This window comes from Vulpes lagopus, chromosome 8 (genome assembly GCF_018345385.1).
Source record: "Vulpes lagopus strain Blue_001 chromosome 8, ASM1834538v1, whole genome shotgun sequence".
In the NCBI taxonomy this organism is placed as follows: domain Eukaryota; kingdom Metazoa; phylum Chordata; class Mammalia; order Carnivora; family Canidae; genus Vulpes; species Vulpes lagopus.
Window position 1 is genome coordinate 7,143,249 of NC_054831.1, and position 20,867 is coordinate 7,164,115.

General features: G+C 49.8%; 1 protein-coding gene across 1 annotated transcript in view; it reads right to left on the reverse strand.

Moving 5' to 3' along the window:
• Positions 1 to 5,120, reverse strand: part of EFHD1 (EF-hand domain family member D1) — a 46,129-nt gene extending 41,009 nt beyond the window's left edge. Inside the window, exon 1 of the mRNA XM_041768297.1 lies at positions 4,769 to 5,120. Coding sequence (XP_041624231.1) covers positions 4,769 to 5,067 — 299 coding nt within the window. The 5' untranslated portion in view covers positions 5,068 to 5,120. The remainder of the gene's footprint in view (positions 1 to 4,768) is intronic.
• Positions 5,121 to 20,867: the final 15,747 nt, after the last annotated feature.

The following is a 20,867-nucleotide window of genomic DNA, read 5'->3' on the forward strand; positions in this document are numbered from 1 at the left end:
AGAGCCCTGCTGAGACCCTGAGTTCAGGCACCAGCCTACAGAAGGGCCAGAGAATGCATTCACACTGTTTGAGGCCACTTGTTACACCAGACTGGGACACTTATCCACTCTTCTAGCAGTGGAGCGAGTGAGTCCCATCAACAGAGCCTGGAAGGGCAACAAGGCAGGGCACAGCCCCAGCGGGACCAATTACTCAGCAAGGAGCCAGGACGCCACTCTCCAGCTCAAGAGGAGAAATCAACCTCAAAGGATAATGCAAACATTGCAAAGTGGTTTTGAAATTTTTTCTTTAATGATTTTATTTATTTATTTATTTATTTATTTATTTATTTATTTATTTATTTATTTAAGAAAGAGGAGAGAGAGAGCAGGAACTGGTGGGTGAGGAGCAGAGGAAGAAGCAGAAGAGTCCCCACTGAGCAGAGAGCCTGACGCTGGCTCTGTCCCAGGACCCTGGAATCATGACCTGAGCTGAAGGCAGATGCTTAACCATCTGAGCCACCCAGGCACCCCTGGTTTTGAATTATTAAGCAAAAGAAGGACAACATAAAATTTGCACATCCGACAAAATGACAGCTGGGTGATCATCTGAAACTGAGTGATGCAAACCTCCTGGGCCCTGGCTCAGGGTCTGAACCCAGGAAGCCTGGCTCCACATTCCTGCTCTTCACAGCCTCCGCACGGCTTCTGCAGTGGATTAAGTTTAGAAAGCCAGGGACGCCTGGTGGCTCAGCGGTTGAGCGTCTGCCTTCAGCTCAAGGTGTGATCCCAGATCTGGGGATGGAGTCCCGCACTGGGCTTCCCGCAAGGAGCCTGCTTCTCCCTCTGCCTATGCCTCTCCCTCTCTCTGCATCTCTCATGAATAAATACATAAAATCTTAAAAAAAAAAAAAGTTTGGAAAGCCAGGCAATGGGAAGTAAGTTGGGATTTTTTACATGCTTATACTTTTTTATGCATAGAAAAGCAAAGAAAAAGAAAAAGGGACCTAGGGGTCACACTTCAACTGGGGACAGAAGCACAGTAACAACTAGTGCCAGCAGGGCGGGTGCTGAGCTGACACCCCCATGGGGCAGGGAGGAGAGTCAGGGAGGGGTTGGCACATGCAGGGCTCCTCCAGGCAACCTAGGAGCCCGGGAGGCCCCAGTAAAGAGTTTCCTGGCCCAGCCCTCAGTGAGTGGCCAAGGCGGCTATAGAGAGGGGTGAATGCAGGAGTGGGCATGGGGACAGAGGAGGGTGCAATCGGGTTTTCAAGGGGACCTACCTATGCATAGTTTAAAAGTTACTAGAGGTTTTGTTTTTTGTTTTTTTTTTTTTAAGTTATACAGGATAGCAGGAAGAAGAAAACATGAAAGAGAGCCAGTAGGGAATCAGGGCTGGGCTGTGGGCAGAACTGGGACCAAAGAGCTCCTCGGCAGGCTACAGTGAACCAGCAACAAGACAGGTGGCACTGCCAGGCCAGGCCAGGTGGCATATCCCGGAATGCCAAGCGCCAGAGCAGCCTTCCTGCGTGCATGGGGGCCCAAGGCCTGCCCCAGCCTTGGCAGGGCCACAGGGGCAGGCAGCCCCTTGGACTGATGGGCTCAGGCAGAGAAGGCCCTCTGGAGGGAGGTGGAGGCAGCAGGAGGGCAGGGAGCCCTGGGGAGGGGGTTGGCAGGGAGACTGGCCAGATCTAGTGACCGCAGGCACAGCAGGGCCCCTTCACAAGATGGGGGATTTGTCCATCACCCAGAGTCACTGCCACATACTCAACTGCGTCAAAAGTATCCAGGTAACAAATCTCCCAAACCAGGGCCGGCTGACCCTGGTGGGGGTAAGGGCAGCCAAGTCTCGGCTGCCTCCCAGTATGGGAAGCTGGGCAGAAGCACTCAGGGGCAAAACCAATGAGCTCAGATAGTAGGTGCAGAGTTTGTGGAAGCCCAGGAGTTGGAGCAATGCAACCCCTGTTTTGTGGGGTGTGGGGAGCCTGAAGGTGGGGCAGGGCATGGGGACACAGGGCTGGAGCCAAAGTTGGGGGGATGATCTTTAGCAAAAGGCTCCCCCTTCTAGGTCACATGCCATCTCAGCAGGTCACCCATCCATCTCCCCGGTCTCACAACACTCCTTAAAAGGAACAACAGCCACCATTCTACAGATGAAAGGACAGAAGTGGTTAAGCCCCCGGAATAAAGGGGCTTCATCCCCACTCTCCCCCACTCATGATGCATAACTGGGTCTTGACACCAGGTTTAGGGGAGTCTTTCCCACCACAGTAGGGAAAGGCAGCACTCCCCAGTGGCCCCTGCCCCGGTGGCCACAGCAGCTACCTGGCCCTCGTGGGAAGGTAGCAACTTGTGAGCATCTTAGCAGCAAGAGGACCAAGGCTTGGAGGGATTATGTAGCTTGCCCAGGGTCACAGACCTGAGGCCCTCTCCGCCCTATGTCCATCGGAATCCAAAGGTGACACTGTTCCTACTGCCCTGCTGGTGTCTCCAGATACTGCTCAGCTGACTTTAACTGGAGGGGCACCTCTGCCTCTCCTGCCTTCCGGGACACAGGGGGCTGATTCCCAGGAAGGCTTCTATGCACCAGCTTGGGCCTCAGATCCCACTCCCTGATGACAGGGGCTCCCAGTCCTGCCTCAGGACACTCATGGCTGAAGGGGAGCAAAGCAGCAGGCCTGAGCCTGCCCACAATCTGGGTCCAGGATGACCTATGAAGGTCATTCACAGTCAACCCAGCACAGGACCCTCCTACTTCAGCTAGAGCCCCGACATTTGCCTGTGAAAGCCATTCTTCCCCAGCACCAAGTCCCTGCTGCTAGGATGGGACTGTCCTCCCCCCCTCCTGGGGCGGGGCACGTGGCTCAGGCCTGGCCAATGGAAGCCACAAGTTCCCCTGGCCACAGCAATTGGTTCAGAGCCAATAAGAAACAATAGTAAAGCTAAAAAGAGAGAGAGAGAGACAATAAGGCCTTTGCTGTGGTTACTCTTTCCCCCTGGACTTACTGGAGCTTCTGTGGCCAGGCTGCCACCACCAAGGATAAGTCACCTGAGAATGGGGACAACAGAGAGGAAGCTGGCTTAAGATATGAGAAACTACACACCGATGGCATCATCTGAGCACCTAGGTCCCGCCATACCTGACACCAATTGTGAGCCAATTAACCTCCTTTTTGTTTATGCCAATTTTGATTGAAAGTAACAGAAAACCCAACCTAGGCTTCTTCCTGACACAGTAGCTCTGCTGGGACCCGGGACCACACACTGCCTTCCCTCTGGCCTGTTTCCTCACAGATGCCACCTTGCCGGAAGACCCTCTGTGTGGATGCCCTCTGTTACTCTTAGACAGCCAACAGACAAACCTACCCTTTCAAAGGCGAAAAAAAGCAACAGAATAAATTAATAAAAGAAGCCGAAGTTACCGTAAAGCAGTCTGAAGATGGAGGTCCCTAAGATGCACTCCCCCAATCCAGCTGGGCTGGGAGGAACTGCTGGGACATGAGAGCAAAGGAGCCAGAGTCCTCCCAAGAGAGGCAGAACCCCAAATAAATCAAAGGGGCTCGGACAAACAATTCACCCATTGCTTTTCCATCTCCACCCAGACACTTTTTTTTTTTTTTTTAAATTTTGGCTGAACTCAGCCTTCCTTAATTGCCCAAATTAGTCCCACCAGGTGTGAACACCCACGAACAGTGGCTGGAAGCCAGCGAAACCAGGATGTCGGGGAAGCAGAGGAGGCAGGGAGGCTCCGGGTGCCAGCCTCTGCTGACCTCCACAGAGGCCGAGGCTGGAAGGCAGCCCAGCCTCAGGACGGGGCCAGGGCTCGGCCACACAGTGCCGGCCACAAAGCCTTTAAATAGAGCCTCCACGCGAGAGGACAAACACATTCCAAGGGCTTTAAAAAACGCCCCAAGCATGACCTGGCCGGAGGCCTCTGCTCCCCCAGGCATTTTTCTGGTCTTGGCCCAATTCTGGAAATAATATTAATAGCTCGGTTGGGAGCTTAGGGTGTGCAAAATACGGTATGGCCTTAAAAGGCCGGGACGAGTCCTGCCCTCGGTCTCCAGATGAGGAAACTGAGGCCCAGGGACCTCGGAGGATGCAGGATGCAAGGCCCAACAGTGGGAGCTCTCGGCCCCACCCCCCCACCCCCCACCCCCGGCCGGGGGAGCGAGCCCCGTCGGACCCGCTGGCAGCTGTCGCGTCCGGTCCCGACGGGCGCCTCCTGCCCAAGGGGCCAGAAGGGGTCACAGAGAGGAGGCTCCCGGACGCGCTCGCTCCAGGAACGTCCTGAGCTTTTTGCAACGCGTTTAACAAACTCCCAGTTCCCAGCGTCTTGGGCGCGGGAGCCCCCGCGGGGCGGCCAAGGAGAACTTTCCTCTTTTTGTGTTAAAAGATAAAAGGACAACGGGGCTAATGGCTCCCTGGGGAGATAAAGTTGGAGCTGGCAGGTGAGGCGCTCCGGTTCCTCGAAGTTGCGCGGCGATCGGCCCCGGGGGCGAGGGCGGGGGCGGGGGGGCGCGTGCGGACCCGGGAGCCGGGGGCTCGGGCTGCGCGGTCCCGGGGGGCTCCCGGGCTCGGTGGGTGCCCCGCCCCGACGGGATCAGCGGGCTCGACTGCCAAGGGCACCCCCGGAGTCCCCGGGAGCCCACCCGTGCCGCGGGGCGCCGGCCCCTCCCCGCTCCATCCACCCCGCTCCATCCACCCCGCTCCATCCACCCCGCTCCATCCACCCCGCTCCATCCATCCCGCTCCATCCCGCGGGGCGCAGGGCGGCGCGGGCGCTCACAGTTTGAACCTGCTCTCCAGGTCCTTGACGAGGCGGCGGCTGAGCTCCGGGAACTCGGAGTAGGGGTGGAAGACCCTGCAGCGGCGGGGCCGCGCGGCGCCCGCGTTGATGTCCAGCCGGCGGGTGAGCTGCGCGCTCAGCTCGGCGTCCGCGCTGCCGGGGGGCGCCCGGCCCGGGAGGTCGGGCTCCGGGGCGCGCGCGGCCGGGGCGCGGGGCTCCGCCTGCGGGGGGCCCTCCGCCGCCGCCGCCTCCCGCCGCAGGCGCCGCTGCAGCTTGAGCGCCAGCTCGGGGCTGGCCATGGCGACCCGGGACGCGGGCACGGCGGGCGGCGCGCTCCTCCGGCCTCGCGGCTCCGCGCTCTGCCCCCGCGGCCGCGGGCGGGCGGTTAAGAGGCGCGCGCGGGCGGGGCGGGGCTCCGGGGAGGCGCCGCGGGGGGGCGCAGGTGCCTGCAGGGCCCGGGATCCCCCCGCCCGGGGCCGCGCCCCGACGCTCCGGAGGTCGGGACGGCAAGGGGAGCCCCGGTCCCCTCGGACCTCGCCGCCCCCGCGCGCTCCCGGGAGCCCCGGGCACCCCTCGGCCCTGCGGAAACGGCAGCCGCGGGTCCCACGACCGTTCGGGCGGTTCCTTCCCCGAGGCACACGCGGACCTCGAGGGGAGCTGCTCGCGGCCCAGGCCAGGCTGCAGGTGGGAAACCCCGAGCGCTCCCACGGCGGCAGGTGGCACCCCCGGGTCGCCAGGTCTGGGGGCGGGAGGCGCCCGCAGGGCGCCGGGAGCTGCGTTTCCAACCTCCGTTGAAAATAGATGTTGCTAAAACATACTAAAAATACTAAAAACAAATAAACAGAAAAGAGAGCAAGCAAGGGTAACGGGACTCGTGGCTCCCCGCCCCCCCCTCCCCGAGGCAAGGCACCAGCCGCGTGGCTTGGGGGGGGCTCCAGCTTTTCCTGTGAAACACACAAGAAAGAAAAGGGAAAAAAGGAAGCTCAAAAATAAATACATCAGCATTTTTATTTTATTTATTTATTCATGAGAGACACAGAGAGAGAGAGAGAGAGGCAGAGACACAGGCAGGGGGAGGAGCAGGCCCCACGCAGGGAGCCCCATGCGGGACTCGATCCCGGGACTCCAGGATCACGCCCCGGGCCGAAGGCTGCACTAAACCGCTGAACCACCCGGGCTGCCCATAAATCAGCATTTTTAACAAGCGGGTAAAACTAGTACACTCAAAAAAAAAAAAAAAAAAACCTAGTACACTCGTCATTCTCCCTAAGGAAGGCTGATGCGGACGCCTGCTCCATGATCAAGGCGTTGTAAGTCCAGCCTGGACCCACTGCTCAGACCACCTGGTGGGCTGCTGACCCAGTCCTGTCTGTGACCTCTGCTGAATTGGGGGGCCTGAGACCCAGGACCAGCCTTTGGTATGTGTGTACAGAGCAAGCACAGGTCCTGCCAGGGATTCAGAGGCATTTCTGGAGGCCTAGTGGGAAAAAACAAAAACAACAACAAGGGGCCTCTGGCTGGCTCAGTGGGAAGAGTCTGCAGCTGGTGATCTCCAGGTCCTTGGGTGTAGAGATTACCTAAAACTAAAATTTTTAAAGTTATTTAAAATGAAAAAGTATTAGAGAAATATTAAGGTTTTTGTTTTTTTTTTTTAGATTTTATTTATTTATTCATGAGAGACAGAGAAGCAGAGATGTAGGCAGAGGGAGAAGCAGGTTCCATGCAGGGAGCCCAATGTGGGACTCGATCCCAGGACCTAGGGATCAAGCCCTGAGCCAAAGGCAGATGCTCAATGGCTGAGCCACCCAGGCATCCTGAGAAATATCAAGTTTTTAAATGAAGATATCAAAATCTTTTCGCATTCCTTCTAAGCAATTTTACCCAGTTCTGCAAAAGCAGCCTTTTTTTTTATATCAGATGCCAATTGCTTGAAATGGCAATTAATGAACCCCTTTATATCTATATTACAGAGTGCCACCCTTCCTGACCTGATGGTATGAAAAGATTTTATTTATATGACAGAGAGCACAAGCAGAGGGAGCAGCAGAGAGAGAGAGAGAGAGAGAGAGAGAGAGAGAGAGAGAGAGGGAAAAGCCGGTTCCCAACTGAACAGGGAGCCCGAAGCAGGACTTGATCCCAGGACCCTGGGATCATGACCTGAGCTGAAGCTGTCTTCAGCTTAACTGACTGAGCCACCCAGGTGCCCTGAGAGTGGATTTTGAATGCAATTCAACTTTGTCGTTTAAGTGTTTCTAAAGGAGGAAGCACTCTTTTTTTTTTTTTACAGCTTTCTTTAATGTTTGGACATGGACAAACACCTATCATCCCATCACTACAATCAAGGTCATAAACATATCCATCATCTCCTAAAGTTTCCATGTGCCCTTTTGGTTTTTGTTTTGGGGAGCTTTTTGGGAACGCTGAACGTGAGATTAACCCTTTGAAATTTTAAAATCCATTTACTGTATGCTATGTGTTAGACAGTGGATCTCTAAGGATATACTTTTGCAGAGTGTTCTGTAAAGTATGAGCTGTCACCTGGGTGCCATTCGAAAGACATATCACTTGCAAGGGACAGAGATTGGGGGCTGTGCCCACCAGCCATCCCCCAAGCTTCCTTGCCGCTGAGGTAGTGGAGGATGGAACACCTCCTGGGCGGTGCCCACCCCTGGCAGCAAAGCCACAGACACCCTGATGCTCACCAGGAAACACCTAGCCACCCCTACAAATGAAGTCTCAGTATCTCATTAGTGACACAAGGTGAATCACCATCACTGCCATGGTTGAAAAAGCCCTGCTCCCCATCTCCCCTTCTCCAGTGTCTAGCTGGGTGTCTGACAAAGTCAAAACAGGATTGCTGAATGATGGGTCAGTATCGGTATTTACTATGCAAACATGACCCACGTTTTGTGAAATAAATTTCTAAAAAAAGAGTAAAGGGACAGGGACCAAATTATGAATAGTTGTAAATGCTAGAAGTCAGATCATTTCCATTCTCTTTTTTAATTCTAATTTTTCTGTATTGTTTATAGTGAGATTATAAACTATCATAATCAGAAAATAAAAGTTGTTTAAAATGAAGAGGTAGCCCCCATAAATAAAAATAAATAAATAAATAAATAAATAAATAAATAAATAAATAAATAAAATGAAGAGATACCAGAGGGTGGATATTTGCCATAGAGCAGCTGAAAGCGCTTCACTGTACATCGTCCCATGAGCTTGTTAACATTCCTCCAGGGTGGCTAAAGGACCTTCTGCATTTCATAGAGATCAAATGTATTTTAACCTTTTTGCATAGACTTCTTTTTCAGTGTTTGCTGTGTAACAAACACTTCCCAAGCTGGTGGCTCTAAACAGCAATATTTACTTTGCTCATAAATCTGCAGTTTGGGCAGAACTTCATGGGAAAAAATCTCTTTCCTGACCCACCTGGGGTAAACAGGAGCGACTCCAGGGCAGGGGCAAGAATGAACCTGAAGGCTCCTTCCCTCACCGATACAGAATTGATGCTAATACATCAATTAATGCATTAGCCATCAATGAATGGCTAATGCTTGGTTCTTCCTTAGGCTGTTGGCTGGAACACCTACACACGGCTTCTTCATGTGGTCTAGGCCTCCTTATAACACAGTGGCTGGGGGCCCAGGTCAGCCTTGCAAAGAGGGAGTCGCCTTTAAAAAAAAATTATTCATTTATTTAGAGAAGGGGGTGGAGGAGGAGCAGAGGGAGAGGGACAAACAGACTTTGTGCCGGATGGGGCCCCAAGCGGGGTTCCATCCCATGACCCTGAGATTATGACCCGAGCCAAAATTAAGAGTTGGAGGCTTAACACACTGAGCCACCCAGGTGCCCCAAGGGAGTCGCCTTTTATGATGTGGGCTCAGGAATCACATAGCTGAACCCTATTAGTCAAGGCAGCCACAAAGGAGAGGGAATATAAATCTCCACCTCTCAGTGGAGGAGTGACAACATCACATCTAAGAATAGCCAGTGAGATGGGATACATACTATTGTGGCCATCTTTGGAAAACACAATTTGCCTGTTCTCCCTCCGCAGATCCCTGCCGGATTGAGTCCTATTCCGGTTCTGTGGCATCTGGACAAGAACAGATAAGTCTTTGAGTCTGGATGCGTTGCTACAGATCTCTGCGCCCTCTGGGAAGGGCTGACCTGCAAGTCACACAGAAGATGGAATGAACTAACTTCCAGAAAGGGAAAACCCTTTCTGAGAGAGCAGAAAGCTGGAGACACTTCCATCCCTGGAGGCAGAATGCCTCCTGCTTGTGTTTGCATTAACAACTTCTTAAAAAAAAAAAAAAACATTTTATTTATTTATTCATGAGATACACAGAGAGAGAGGCAGAGACATAGGCAGAGGGAGAAGCAGGCTTCATGCAGAGAGCCCGACGTGGGACTCGATCCCAGGACCCCGGGATCACGACCTGAGCCAAAGGCAGACACTCAACCGCTGAGCCACCCAAGCGTCCCCCAACTTTAACAAGTCAAAACCTCAGAGCTTGGACTTGTGTTATTTTTTTAATCTTGTTTTAAAGATTTTATTTATTCATGAGATACATACAGAGAGAGGCAGAGGGAGAGGCAGGCTCCCCGCCGGGAGCCCGATGAGGGATTAGATCCCAGGATCCCGGGATCACGACCTGAGCCAAAGGCAGATGCTCAACAATTGGTGCCCCTCGGTACCCCTCGGATTTGTTTTAGAAAGAACTGTTTGGGGGCACCTGGATGGCTCAGTCAGTTAAGTATCAGACTCTTGATCTCAGCTCAGGGCTTGATTTCAGCGTCATGAGATCCAGCCCCACATTAGGTTCCAGACAGAGCCTACCTAAAAAAAAAAAGTTGGTCCCTTAAAAATTAAGTCATTATTGATGCCATGTGCTCTTCCCAAGTTTCTTCATCCTATCCCTCGTTGAAGTGAAAATATTCTAAAATTAGACCATGATGATGGTTGCACAACCCCTTGAATATATGAGAACCACTGAACTGTACATTTCAAAAGGATGAATTTTGTGGTTATGTGAATTATATCTCAATATACCTGGTATTTTTTTAAAATGGCAATAATAATCTGTTGCTTCTTAACATAAATAATGTCAGTGAGAAGAACACTGTTTTCCATCTTAGTATATGTCTTTTTTTTTTTTTAGAGAGAGAGAGAGAGAATGCAGGGTGGGGGGAGTAGGGAGGAGCAGAGGGAGAGAGAGAGAATCTCAAGCAGAATCCCCACTGAGCGTGGAGCCCGTCTCAGGCCTCAACCCCACAACCCTGAGATCCCAAGCCCAGCAGAAATCAAGAGTCGGACACCCAACCCACTGAGCCACCCAGGCGCCCCAAAACTCAAATATTCTTGATAGCAAATACCACCAATTGTTTACCATGAAGCAACAGGCTCACTTGGTTCATTGTTCAACAAAGTGTCTCCAAGTTCCCACTGTCAATAACCGCAGTTCGTCAGTTGTTCTTTCACAAAAGAAGTCATGTTCCCTGGCAAAGGGGGCTAGTTCAGCTCACAGCTCAATCAATAGTGCAAGTGCTTTTCTCGAATGACTACTACACTTTGGTAAGAGGGCCCCAAAATGAACTCACGCTTATCTGGTCAATTAATTGACGACAAAGGAAGCAAGAAGGTACGCTGGTGAAACGGAAGTAGTGGGACCTCTCAGCACTAACTCAGGAAACCAAGTGGCGAAACCTGGTGCTGTCAAGGCCAACTGCTGGGCATCCCGAGGGCGGATCCAAAGCCCAGCTCTAGGCTGGGTTTGCCAACACTGCTGCTGAACAAACTCAGATAAACTCATCACAACAGAACCGAATAACACCAGAGACTTTTGAAGGTTTTGGACAAGAGATAAGGAGAGATTGATTTCAGGTGGCTTCAGCCAGGGGGAGGGGGCAGGCTCAAGCTTTGACAACCTGCCTCTCTGCCAGCAAGATGGACATGGAAAGTTCTATAGGAGAGGTTCAGGCAGGTGCAAGAGGACAGGCAGAGTGCGTGGTCACTGCTGCAGGCTGGTTTGTGTTTAGCCCTTGATCTTGGGCAGGGAAGGGGACTGTGCGGGGTCCATTGCTAGGCATTCCATTGCTATCAGGGCTTCTCTGGCAGTTAGAACGTTCCAGTCATTGCCAAAGCCTCAAGAAAGTGGGATGAGAAATAACCGGTGTGGACTATGGTTGAGCTAGAGGGCTCATTGACAATGGGGAAAAGACAGCCTCCAGCAAATGGTGCTGGGAACACTGGACAGCTACATGTGAAACAATGAAACCGGACCCCTTTCTTGCACCATATGCAAAAATAAACTCATGGATTAAGGACTTAAATGTGAGACTTTGAAACCACAAAATTCCTTTTTTTTTTAAATAATTTTTTAAAAATTTATTTATTATTTTTTTTATTTTACGATAGTCACAGAGAGAGAGAGAGAGAGAGGCAGAGGCATAGGCAGAGGGAGAAGCAGGCTCCATGCACCGGGAGCCCAACGTGGGATTCGATCCTGGGTCTCCAGGATCGCGCCCTGGGCCAAAGGCAGGTGCCAAACCGCTGCGCCACCCAGGGATCCCTGAAACCACAAAATTCCTAAAAGAAAACATAGGCAGTGATTTCTTTGACATTGGCCATAGAAACATTTTTTTCTAGGGATGCCTGGGTAGCTCAGTCAGTTAAGCATCCTATCCTACTCTTGGTTCTGGCTCAGGTCATGATCTCGGGGTTGTGAGATCGAGCCTTCAACCGGCACCACACTCAGTGGAATCTACCGGAGATTCTTTCTCTTTTCCTCTTCCTCCTCCTCTGCCCCTTCTTAGCTCGCTCACATACACTCTCCCTCTCAAATAAATAAATAAATTCTTAAGAAAAAAAAAAGAAAAAACATTTCTCTAGATGTGTCTCCTCAGGCAAGGGAAACAAAAGCAAAATTAAACTATTGGAACTACACCAGAATAAAAAAGCTTTTGCACAGTGAAGGAAACCATCAATAAAACAAAAGGCAACTTACTGAATGGGAGAAGACATTTGGAAATGATATATCCTAAAAGGAGTTAGTATCTAAAATATATAAAGAATGTATTCAACTCAACGCTTAAAAAACCCCAAATATTCCAATTAAAAATGGGCAGAGGACATAAATCAACATTTTCCCAAAGAAGACTTACAGGAAGTCAACAGACACATGAAAAGACGCTCCACATCTATCAATAGGGAAAGGCAAACCAAAACTACAATGACATATCGCCTAACACCTGTCGAAACGGCTAGAATAAAAAACATAAGAAATGACAAGTGTTAATGAAGATGTGGAGAGAAAGGAACTCTTGTGCGCTGTTGGAGGGGTGTAAATTGGCACAGCCACTGTGGAAAACTGTATGGAGGGTCCTCCAAAATTAAAAAATGAGAGGTACCTGCCTGGCTCAGTGGGTAGAGCATGCAACTCTTGATCTCAGGGTTGTAGGCTCAAGCCCCACGTTGGGGATAGATATTACTTAAAAAATAAAATCTTAAGGGTGCCTGGGTGGCTCAGTTGGTTAAAGGTCTGCCTTCAGCTCAGGTCATGATCCCAGGTCCTGGAATCAAGCTCCTTACTCAGTAGAAGGTCTGCTTCTCCTCTCCACTCATGCTCTCTCTGTCTCTCTCAAATAAATCTTTTTTAAAAATAAAAAAAAATAAAATCTTAACAAAATTAAAATAGAAATACCATATGACTCAGTAATTCCACTACTGTGTATTTCCCCAGAGAAAATGAAAACACTAATTCAAAAAGATATAAGTACCCCTATGTTTTTTCTTTGGTTTTGTTTTGTTTTAAAGACTGTTTTTTTTTTTTTTTTTAAGATTTTTAAAATTTATTTGAGAGGGGGAGCATGAATGAGCAGGAGGAGGGGCAGAGGGAGAAGCAGACTCCTCACTGATCAGGGAGCCTGATGTGGGGCTTCCTCCCAGGACCCTGAGATCATGACCTGAGCCAAAGGCAGACGTCTAACCAATTGAGCAACCAGATACCCCAAAAGATTTTATTTTTAAATAATCTCTACACTTCAGGGGCAGCCAGGGAGGCTCAGCGCTTTAGCACCGCCTTCAGCCCAGGGCGTGATCCTGGAGACCTGGGATCCAGTCCCACGTCAGGCTCCAGCATGGAGCCTGCTTCTCCCTCTGCCTGTGTCTCTCTGCCTCTCTCTCTCTCTCTCTGTGTGTGTCTCTCATGAATAAATAAAGTCTTAAAAAAAAAGTTCTCCTTCATCAACAACAGTCATGTGAAAGTGAGGCTCACACTCAGAGGTGCCAGAGCGCCTGGCTCCAGGGGTCCCAAAAAGACCAGGTTCAGCCACTCACTGCTGACAAAATCCAAAGGCAGGGGACCAGCGGTGGTGAAGCGAGGAATTATTTCAGTGAGGCCAACACCGCAAGACAGCAGACTAGCAGCTCGAAGACGGTCTCAGAAGTGCCAAAAATGCTCCCAGGTTTATATAAGGAAAATGTGGGACAGAGGTCAGTGGGTGCGTGCAGGTGGGCCGTGGCAGTCAAGACCACCGAGGTCTTGGGGTCCCTCGTGCAGGGGCTCCCTGGCTCAGGGCAGTGCTTACCACCCGAAAGGGTGTTTTCATGGGGCCCTTTGCCTGCAGGGTCTTTTGCCTGAGTTAGGAGATCAGCTGGAAAGGACTTCTCATGAGAAAGTCTGAGGTCACTATGGAGGAGGTAATTCAAGTCCTCTTTCAAAACGACATTAACGAAACAAAAGATTGGAAAATGGAACAAAAACCAGGAGTGCCTGAAGGTGAAGAATATGAAGACTCTTAGAGACTCTAGGTTTGGGATCCCTGGGTGGCTCAGGGTGTGATCCTGGGGCCTGGGGACAGAGTCCCACATTGGGCTCCCTGCATGGAGCCTGCTTCTCCCTCTGCCTCTGTCTCTGCCTCTCTCTCTCTCTCTCTGTGTCTCTCATGAATAAATACATAAAATCTTAAAAAAAAAAAAAAAAGACTCTAAGTTGGGTTTGGTGCCTCTGCCTTTGTGTCCACGGAGGTGACCTCAGTTTCACCTGCCTCTGCTTTTGTACCATTGTGTAAATGATGCCCTGGTATCACAAAATAGCTCTCAGAGGTCTGTGGGCCACATTTTAAGAAATATAAATCTACCTTCTTTCTTTTCATGGCAGTCAAGTATTCTATTCTCTGGGTACAAGCAGAAAGCATCCAACCCATCCCCTGGTAGTGGGCATTCGGGTTGATTCCACCCTCTGCCGTCCACACAGAGCTTCAGTAAGTGGAAGGTGGACTCCCCTCCTACCCCCATGTAGCATTTGGGTTAAAAATTGAAAACTTCATTTTTTCAATTAATCTGAACTCAGGGCCAGGTCCCGTTGTAGGTGTTTTGGGCTGCTCCTCAAGATGAAGGATGGTTAAGAGAAGGCAGGGAGGGACAAGGGGCTCCCACCCTACGAGGAAACCACCTTTTTTTTTTTCAAGATTTTATTTATTTGTTCATGAGAGACACACAGAGAGAGAGAGGCAGAGACACAGGCAGAGGGAGAAGCAGGCTCCATGCAGGGAGTCCGACGTGGGACTTGATCCTGGGTCTCCAGGATCAGGCCCTGGGCTGAAGGCAGCGCTAAACCGCTGAGCCACCCAGGCTGTCAGAGGCAACCACCTTTTAAAGGATTTTACACCACCCTGGAAGGAGCCTTCCACCCTTGCCCTCGTGTTAGATAGATGACAAAACTGCAATTGGATGACAGGCACACAGAGGGCTAATCAGTAAAAGAGCCCGCCGGCAAGCCCCTAAAAACCCCTAGACTTGGAAACTCCGGAGGGGACCCAAGTGGCAACCCTCTTGGGTCCCCTCTGTCTTCGAGAGCCTTGTACTCTCCCTCGATAAACCTTACTGTACTCTCAATAAACTTTACTTTGCTGCCCAGCACTCTTCCTCTGGTCTACCTCTTCATTCTTCAAAGCAGGGTGACCAAGAACTGTGGGGACTAAAGGAAAAGAAATCCTGTAACACCCATAAGTCCCTGTCCTCATGGCCTACATGGGGTGGGGATAGTCAATAAGATTAATGTATTAGGTGATGATAAAGACCAAGGCAGAAATAAAGCAGAGCCAAGTGTAAGATGTGGGAGGGAAATAGGTTGCAGCTTCAGATAAAAAAAAAAAATTAAAGATGTTATTTATTTTTTCATGAGAGACACAGAGACATAGGCAGAGAGAGAAGCAGGGTCCCCACAGGGATGAAGGACTCTAGCTCAGGACCCCAGGATCAGGACCTGAGCCAAAGGCAGCTGCTCAACCTCCCTCAGGCGGTAAGCACTACCCCAGTCAGGGAGACCCTGCATGAGGGACCCTAAGACCTCGGTGGACTTGACCCCCACGGCCCACCTGCATGCACCCACTGACCTCTGTCCCACATTTTCCTTATATAAACCTGGGAGCATTTTTGGCACTTCTGAGACCATCTTCGAGCTGCTAGTCTGCTGTCTTGCGGTGTTGGCCTCACTGAAACAATTCCTTGCTTGCTTCACCACCGCTGGTCCCCTGCCTTTGGATTTTGTCAGCAGTGAGTGGCTGAACCTGGTCTTTTTGGGACCCCCGGAGCCAGGCGCTCTTGCACCCCTGCGCCCAGCTACAAAATGGCCAGGAGGAGTCTCCTCTGGGAGGCACATTTAAATAATGGCCAGCAGGGGCACCTGCGCGGCCCAGTGGTTGAGCATCTGCCTTTGGCTCAGGTGTGATCCTAGGGTCCCGGGATTGAGTCCCACATTGGGTTCCCCGCAGGAAGCCTGCTTCTCCCTCTGCCTGTGTTTCTGCCTCTCTCTGTGTGTCGCTCATGAATAAATAAATAAAAATCTTTAAAAAAAATAATGGCCAGCCCCAAGAGCCAATTTCAGGTCTTTGTTTTTGTTTGAGAAACCCTGAAAGTGACTCCTGTCTGTCCCCAGTGGAAAGCCCACAGGCTCTCCCTAAATGGGATTTCTCCCCTTCCTCTTTTAGCCAGGAAGTATAAAAGAATCCCTAACCGGGCCTTGCCTCCTCAGGACCCTGGAAGGCCCCCCGCTGGCTCGGCGGCAGAAGAAGGTGCTAGCCCAGAGCTATGGAGCAAAACCCTGGGAGCTTTTTAAACCTGACTCCAGGGATCCCTGGGTGGCGCAGTGGTTTGGCGCTTGCCTTTGGCCCGGGGCGCGATCCTGGAGACCCGGGATCGAATCCCACATCAGGCTCCCGCTGCATGGAGCCTGTTTCTCCCTCTGCCTGTGTCTCTGCCTCTCTCTCTCTGTCTCTCTGTGACTATCATAAATAAATAAAAATTAAAAAAAAAATTTTAAACCTGACTCCAAGCTAGAGGCCAGACCCAGAGGCTCCAACCCCAGGTGATGATGCCTGGTCCCCAGGCCCCTGAGGCACCAGGTATCCATGTCTGTGGCCTTGGGGACTTATCAGGGAGCCCCCCCAGAGGGCAACGCGCTCAGACTCAGGTTCCCTGGGTGGCCTCAGCTCTCTGCTCAGAAGACAAAGAGACTCCAGACAGCAAAAGCTGCTAATAGAGAAAATATTCACCTCCCTATTTCTCACCTGATAGAAGCCACAAAGAACTAGGAGTGGGTGAAAATGAATCCTACAAGGTTGGACACCCCCCGCCCCCTACCCCGGCCTAGAGATTCCTGGCAGTGGCTGTCAGAAGCTAATCCCACCCTGGTCCACCTTCTCTCCACCCAAGCCCTTCTGGGTTGGTGCCACCCCGGGGAGCCTTTTCTTCCCAAAGCTCCCTCTATCCCTCAACTGTTGGTCCCCTGAGACCTCTCTCTTCTCTCCCCTCCCCCACCTCAGGCCAACCCAGCACTTGCCTGGAACGGCAGTGGGTGACAATGCCTCCACTTTGGTCCACATTAATGCTGTCCAGGAGGAACAACTCATATTTTTAATTTCAGAATGTGTATTTTGTACTTTAAACTTTCCAGTAGCCACATTTTAAAAAGTAAAAGAAAACAGGCGAAATTAATTTCCATAATGTTTCATTTAGCCCCATACACGCCACATGTTATCTTCTTAATATTAGTCAATATAAATATCAGTCAATATAAAAAATATTGAGACATTTTACATCATTTTATTTTGTAGCAGGGCTTCAAAATTTGGGGTGTATTTTACACTCACAGCTCCTCTCCATGAGGGTAGCCACATTTCCAGGCCCAGCAGCAGCTGTGGCTGGTGGCTACCGTCTGGGGTTACTCGATGCTCAGAGACAGATCGGAGCGGTCTGCTCCCGGGCGCTGACCCTCAACTGGGGAAGAAGTTCTGCTGCTGAAGACATTCCTGTCTGGCCTCCTCTCTGGCCTCCACTCCCTGGGTGGCTCAGGTCGTTATCGCAGGGTCCTAGGATCGAGCCCCGCCTGGGCTCCCTGCTCAGTGGGGAGCCTATTTCTCCCTCTCCTTTAGCCTCTGCCCGCTTCTCTCCCTACTTGTGCCCTCTCACGCACTCTCTCTCTCTCTCTCAAATCAATAAATAAAATCTTGAAAACAACAAAAAAAGATCGGACAAAACTTAGCTTGACTGGATGTGGACAATAAATACTCTCACACACCACTGGCGAGGGTATAAATTGGCACAACCATTTGAAGATTCACACATTTTACTACTAGTGGATATATATGTTAGAGGAATTCACACAAATTCAGAGACAAGAATCCAAGGAAACATGCTTAAACATTTTTAAAAAATATTTTATTTATTCATGAGAGACACAGAGAGAAAGGGGAGCGTCTGCCTTTGGCTCAGGGCATGATCCTAGAATCCAAGATCAGTTCCGCATCAGGCTCCTTGCAGGGAGCCTACTTCTCCCTCTGCCTGTGTCTCTGCCTCTGTCTCTGTGAGTTTTTCATGAATAAATAAATATAATCTTTAAAAATATAAAGTAAATAAATAGATCTTTAAAAATGCTTATACCTATTGATGGAATTCAAGAAACACTACTCCAAAATATGGCAACTGGGCATTTTGAATGTTTTTTTAAGAAGATTTATTATTATTTTTTAATTTGATAGGGAGAGAGAGGAGAGAGAGAGAGAGAGAGAGACAGAATGCATGGGGAGGGGAGAGGCAGAGGGCGAGGGGGAGAGACAATCTCAAGCAGACCCTGCGCTCAGCTCAGTCTCATGACTCTGAGACCATGACCTGAGCCGAAATCAAGAGTTGGACATTTAAAGCCACCCAGGTGCTCCTGGAATATTTTAAACTGAAGCACTTTGAGAAATGGAAGGGGCAGGAAGAACTTTTTGACCTTTCCCTGAACCAAGTCATAGACTCCGATTCCCAGAGGAAGAGGTATCATCTCCAGGACGCCAAGAAGATTTAAACAAACCAGCCTTGTCTCCTCCCCCTTTTCACTACCCTGAGCTCACACCCCTTTGTCTTATCATGTTTTTACATGATTTTTCACTCTTCATCACCATCAGATCCAGCATCAAAACGTTCAAGTGTAATTTTGAGTCTTCATTTTCTTGTGAAGATTCATGTCACATAAAACTTACATTAGATAAATGTGTATGGTTTTCTCCTGTTAATGTGTTTTTTTCTTTTTAAGATTTTATTTATTTACTTTAGAGAGTGAGTGAGAGAGAGAGAGAGAGAGAGAGCAGGAGCAGGGGGAGCAGTAGAGACAGAGGGAGAAGCAGGCTCCTCGCTGAGCAGACACCACAACGTGGGGCTCGATCCCAGGACCCTGAGATCATAACCTGAGCCCAAGGCAGACACTCAACCCACTGAGTCATCCAGGAGCCCCTAATCTGTCTTTTGTTACAGGGCCCCAGCTGAGAACCTAGGAGATATTTTCCCTGTCCTTTTACTGCATTGTCATAGGAGGCAAAAAAATGGAAAAACCACAGGTATATTCATCAATTTGAATGACTCACAAAAATAATGTTGAGTAAAAAAGTTGCAAAAGAACAGATATATTCTGATGGATACCAAACAGAAATGCACACGTGTGCCCTGAAAAACATGCATCATAATGTTCATGGCAGCTTTAAAATTTTTTAAAAATGTTTTAAACTAAATTTAATTTAATTAAAAAAATTTTAAAGTTTCTATTTGTAAGTAATTTCTACACCCAATGTGTGGCTTGAACTCATAACCCTGAGATCAAGAGTCACATGCTCCATCAACTGAGCCAGCCAGGTACCCAATGGCAGCTTTACTAATAAAAGCCCAAGCTGCAAACAACCCAAACGGCCATTCATGGCAAAATGGATGGCAAATCCATGCATTACAATGCTATATGCCAAAGGAAATGAACTGCTTGAACACATAACACAAACAAGGTGAGGAGAAAGAAGCCGGACATAAAAGAGTATACCCTGAATGTTTCAATAAAGTTCAAATCAAGCAAAAAGTTATGTTCTGTGTTAGAAGTCAGGAGTAAGGGTTGGGGGAGCAATTGGGAGGGGGCACAGGAGGTGTGCCTGAGTTCCTGGTAGGGTTCTTTTTTTTTTTTTAATTTTATTTATTTATTCATGGGAGACACAGGGAGAGGCAGAGACACAGGCAGAGGGAGAAGCAGGCTCCCCGCAGGGATGAGGGACTCGATCCCAGGACCCCAGGATCATGATCCGAGCTGAAGGCAGACGCTCAACCGCTGAGCCACCCAGGGGCCCCTCCTGGTAGGGTTCTGTTTCTTGATCTGGGAAGAAGATCCCCTGAAGGCACCCTGGGAGCGGTGCCTTCTGCAAAACTTCACCAAGCAGCATGCTCATGATTTGTGTACTTACTTTTTTGTATTTACGTTTGTGGTGGTTTTAAAACATGACCACAAATGACTTGACTCCTCCCATTGAGAGGTGGGGTCTAGGTACCCTCCTCCCCTTGTACTTGGATGTGCTTCTGCTACAGGTGGATCAAAAGACCATGATGGAAGGAATGTGGCATCACTTCCCAGAAGGAGTCATAAAAGCCCGCGCTGTCCCTCCTTGCCTGCTGGGAACACTCCTTCTTGCCACCCTGAGTCACTCTGCAAGAAGTCTGGCTACTTTGAGCTGCCAGACTGGAGATGCCACCTGCAGCGCTGCAGTCTCCAGGCCCAGCAGAGGCTGTCCAGCCCAGGAGCCACATATGTGAGTCAAGAAATAGTTTCAGGGGCCTCTGGGTGGCTCAGTTGGTTGAGTGTCTGCCTTCAGCTCAGGTCATGATCCCAGAGTCCTGGGATTGAGCTCTGTGTTGGGCTATCTGCTCAGCGGGGAGTCTGCTTCTCCCTCTGCCCTCCCCCTTCTTGTGCTTGAGAGTGCTCTCTTGGTCTCTCTCAAATAAATAAAATCTTTTTTTTCTAGAGATTTTATTTATTTATTAATTAGAGACACACAGAGAGAGGCAGAGACACAGGCGGAGGGAGAAGCAGGCTCCATGCAGGGAACCCGATGTGGGACTTGATCCTGGGACCCCAGGATCACACCCCGGGCTGAAGGTGGGGCTAAACTGCTGAGCCACCAGGGCTGCCCAATAAATAAAATCTTAAAAAAAATAAAAATAAAAGGAAATCATTTCAGATGAGTACTCTCCAGCTCCCACTCCTCCAGCCCAAACTCCTGACCCAGAGAGCCCATGAACATAATAAAATGGTAGTGGCTGTGTTACATCACTAAGCTTTTTTTTTTTTAATTGTGGCAAAAAACACGTAAAAGAAATTTATCATCTTAATCATTGTTAAGTGTACAGCTCAGTAGTGTTAAGTATATTCACATAGTTATGCAACTGATTCCAGAACTTTCTCACCTTGAGAAAAGGAAACTCAGTGGGGAGTCTGCTTCTCTTTCTCTCTCTCTCTTCCTCTCCCCCCTGCTCATGTTCTCTCTCAAATGAGTAAATAAATATTTTTTAAGGACTTTATTTATTTGACAGAGAGAGCACAAGTAGGCGAGGGGCAGATAGAGGGAGAGGGAGGGAGAAGCAAGCCCTCCGAAGAGCAGAGGGCCTGATGTGGGGCTCGATCCCAGGACCATGGGATCATGACCTGATCCAAACGCAGATGCCCGACAAACTGAGCCACGCAGGCACAGCAATAAATAAAATCTTTAAAAAAAAAAAAAAGAGATCATATTCATTTGT